Source organism: Orycteropus afer, unplaced genomic scaffold (assembly GCF_000298275.1).
Source record: "Orycteropus afer afer isolate SDZICR_OR568_19922 unplaced genomic scaffold, OryAfe1.0 scaffold00375, whole genome shotgun sequence".
NCBI classification, from domain to species: domain Eukaryota; kingdom Metazoa; phylum Chordata; class Mammalia; order Tubulidentata; family Orycteropodidae; genus Orycteropus; species Orycteropus afer.
The window spans coordinates 2199273-2203564 of record NW_006921962.1 but is presented as its reverse complement, the minus strand read 5'-3'; the positions used below and the strand labels follow the sequence as shown (position 1 = coordinate 2203564).

Genomic DNA, 4292 nt, shown 5'->3' with positions numbered 1-4292 from the left:
AGAAGACTGGGCAATCTACTTCTGTAAAGATTTACCACCTTGCAAACCCATAGGGGGTCACTATGAATTGGAATCAACTCAATGGAAGTGAATTTTTTTTTTTTAAGTTTTGTCATGATATATTTTTCTTTTCCCTCAATCTTTCTTACTCCCACAGCTCCAGGAAAAGTCGTGAATCTCACAGTTGAAGCTTTCAATTATTCAGCAGTAAACCTTATTTGGTATTTACCAAGGCAACCAAATGGCAAAATTACAAGCTTCAAGATTAGTGTCAAGCATGCCAGAAGCGGGATAATAGTGAAAGATGTTTCAATCAGAGTAGAGGACATTTTGACTGGGAAGTTGCCTGAGTGTAATGTAAGTATTGTGGAATATTCTCTATGTCTCATAGATTTCAGGTAAACTTTTATCTCAAAGATTTCAGCACCTACATACCACATATTTTAGCAAGCTGATTATTAGATATTGAATTACTTACAGTATTAGGTTCCATCATCCATCTATCATATTATCATACTGGGTGTTACTGTGATGCTGGAAGCCATGCCACTGATAATTCAAATATCAGCAGGGTCAACCATGGTGGACAGGGTTCAGTGGAGCTCCCACACTAAAACTAAGAAGAAAGGTCTGGCTATCTACTTCCAAAAATTAGCCAATGAAAACTCTCTGGATCACAGAATATTGTCTGAGATTTTGACTCACTTTGGATGCATCATCAAGTGGGAGAGTAATCTCTGGAGAAGAACCTCATGTTTGGTAAAGTGGGGGACAGGCGAAAGCTAGGGAAACACTCACTGAGATGGATTGACACAATGGCCACAATGGATTCAAACATTCCAACATTGCAGGACTGGGTAAAGTTTTGTTTGTTATTCATGGGACCATCATGAGTCAGAGCCAACTCATTATCAACTAACAACATATATTAGGTTACCAAAAAAAAAACCTCACTGCCATTCAGTCAGATACAACTCATAGCGACCCCTCCTTGAATTTCCAAGGCAGCATTGCTACAGAAGTAGATTGCCCAACCTTCCTTCTGAGGAGTGGCTGGTGGTTAGCAGTCAAATGCCTCAGGCACTACACCATCAGAGCTCATGTATTAGGTTACAGTCTCACATTATACACAAATGGCCATATTGAGGGTAGAATAAGACATGGGTTTAGTGATTCAAGAGTGAAAGAGTAAAATCACTTAGGGGGCTCTAGGAAAATGGAGCATTTACAGTGGTCTGTAGAGGAAGGAGGAGAAGAAGGATAGATGGAGATAGTATGTGTATGTGTGTGGGGGGGTAGTTGTTCCTGGTAGAGGATACCCCTCAACCTTGGGCTCAGCTCTGTCTCTTACTACTGGCCCACTGAAGCTAGAGGCACCTCTACACTCAGGGGGCTGCTGGCTGCTGAGGTTGACAAACCCAAGGTCAGCAAGAGAAAAGACACAGTCCTGATATTACCCAACCACACAGCAGGCCACTGATTCAAGACCGTTAAAAGTCCCAACATCAGCAGAGCATGGCAGGCTGCTGAATGAAGATGGCTACATGGAGGGTTCAAGCATGCCAAAAAGTTAGAGACCTTCCTCAAAGCCATTGCTTATATACTACAAGCAGACCATATCTCTAAAACAGCTACTCAGCTGCGCCAGTAGATTTCACCATGGAATTGACTGGCAACCTCACCATGGGGAATAACTACATCCAGCTGCCCAGCCATTCAACCAGGCCCAGCCAAGTTGGCATACCTTAACAACCACACACATCATTACGGTTGGCTCTCCTCTGAGGGGGCAGCTCTTTCCCAATTGTATTTTGAGTGCTTTCTGACCCGAGGGGCTCATCTTCCGACACTATATAGGACAATGTTTCTGGGCTATTCATGAAGTTTTCCAGTACTGTACTAGACAGTGTTTCACTGCTATTCATAAGGTTTTCACTGGCCATTCCTTTGAGAAGTGATGATCCCTTCCTTTTTCTGAGTCTATCTTAGTCTGGAACTTCCCCTGAAACCTGTCTACCATTGGTGACACTGCTGGTATATGAAATACCAGTGGCATAGCCTCCAGCCTCACAGCAACACGCAAGCCACTACAGTATGACAAACTGAGAGATGAGTGGTGGGCAGTTTGGTAGAGAATATTTCATTGATGTTTGATCCAAGAACTTTGGACTTGCCAGATTCTATAAGTGTGTGAGCCATTTTCCTAAGATAAATTTCTCTCTATATATATATATAAGTTTTACTGGTTTTGTTTATCTAGAGAATCCAGTCTAACACAGTGAGGGAGTTCTGTTAGCATAGTGCTTAAGGCACTTGACTGCTAACCAGAAGGCTGGCAGTTCAAATCCACCAGCCTCTCCTCAGAAGGAAGGTTGGGCAATCTACTTCCATGGTGACACTGCCTTGGAAACCCAAGGACAGGTTGCTATGAGTTGGGTCTGACTCAACATCACATAACAACAACAACAACAACAGGCATTAGTGTACTGAAATGGACTAGTTTGGGCCATTTAGAATCAATCATATGATCTACTGTACTGGGAACGACAAACTGAAGAGGAAGGGCATGGCATTCATCATCACAAGGAGTGTTTCAAGATCTATTCTGAAGTACAATGCTGTCAATGATAGAATAACATCCATAAACCTACAAGGAATGCCAGTTAATACTACTATTATTCAAATCTGTTCACAACCACCAAAGCCAAAGATGAGGAAATTGAAGATTTTTACCAACTTCTGCAATCTGAAATTGACCACACATGCAATCAAGATGTATTGATTACTACTGGTGATTGGAATGCAAAAGTTGGAAACAAAGAAGAGTCGCTGATAGTTGGAGAATATGGCCTTGGTGATAGAAATGACAGCTGGAGATTGTATAATGGATTTTTGCAAGACCAATGACATATTCATTGAAAATACCTTTCTTCAACCACATAAACGGTGGCTATATACGTGGATCTCACCAGATGAAATACACAAGATTGATTGTATTTGTGGAAAGAGGCAGTGGAGAAGCTCAATATCTTCAGCCAAAACAAGGCCAGGAGCTGACAGTGGAAAAAATCATCAATTGCTCATATGTAAATTCAAGTTGAAGTTGAAGACAATTAAGTCCACAAGAGCCAAAATATGACCTTGATAATATCCCACCTGAATTTAGAGACCATCTGAAGAACAGATTTGGTGCATTGACCACCAATGGCCGAAAACCAGATGAATTGTGGGATGACATAAAGAACATCATCCATGAAGAAAGCAAAAGGTCATTAAAAAGAGATGAAAGGAAGAAAAAAAAATGGATGACAGAAGACACTCTGAAACTCTCTTGAATGGAGAGTAAAGCAAATGGAAGAAATGACAAGATAAAAGATCTGAATAGAAGATTTCAAAGAGCAGCTCGAGAAGACAGAGTCAATTATTGTAATAAAATATGCAAAGACTTGGAGTTTGAAAACCAAAAGGAAAAAACATGCTCGGTATTCTCAAGTTGAAAGAACTGAAGGAAAAATTCAAGCCTCAAATTGCAATATTGAAAGATTCTGTGGGCAAAATATTGAATGATGCAGAAAGCATCAAAAGAAGATGGGAGGAATGCACAGAGCCACTGTACCAAAAAGATTTTGTCAATGTTCATCTATTTCAGGAGGTGGCATATCATGAGAAGAACCAATGATATTGAAGGAAGAAGTCAAAGCTTCATTGAAGGAATTGGCAAAAAAAGAAGGCTCCAAGAATTGGTGGAATACCCATTGAGTTGTTTCAATAAATGGATGCCACTCTGGAGGCACTTACTTATCTATGCCAAGAGATTTGGAAGACAGCTACCTGGCCAACTGACTGGAAGAGATTCACAGTTGTACTCATTCCAAACAAAGGTGATTCAACAGAATGTGGAAGTTATCGAACAATATCATTAATATCACACACATGTAAAATCTTGATGAAGATAATTCAAAAACGGTTGCAGCAGTATATTGACAGGGAACTTCCAGAAATTCAAGCTGGATTCAGAAGAGGACGTAGAATGAGGGATATCATTGCTGATGTCAGAGAGATCTTGGCTGAAAGCAAAGAATTCTGGAAAGATGTTTACTTGTGTTTTATTGACTATGCAAAAACATTCCACTGTGTGGATCATAAGAAATTACAGATAACATTGAGAAGAATGGGAATTCCAGAATATTTAATTGTGCTCATGAGGAATCTGTGCATAGACCAGGAGGCTGTCGTTCAAACAGAACAAGTGGATACTGCATGATTTAAAACCAGAAAGGGAATGCATCAGG

General features: G+C 40.4%; 1 protein-coding gene across 1 annotated transcript in view; it reads left to right on the top strand.

Moving 5' to 3' along the window:
• PTPRQ (protein tyrosine phosphatase receptor type Q) overlaps positions 1 to 4292 on the top strand; it is a 332616-nt gene that overhangs the window by 27671 nt on the left and 300653 nt on the right. The window contains exon 5 of the mRNA XM_007953173.1: positions 158 to 352. Coding sequence (XP_007951364.1) covers positions 158 to 352 — 195 coding nt within the window. The remainder of the gene's footprint in view (positions 1 to 157; positions 353 to 4292) is intronic.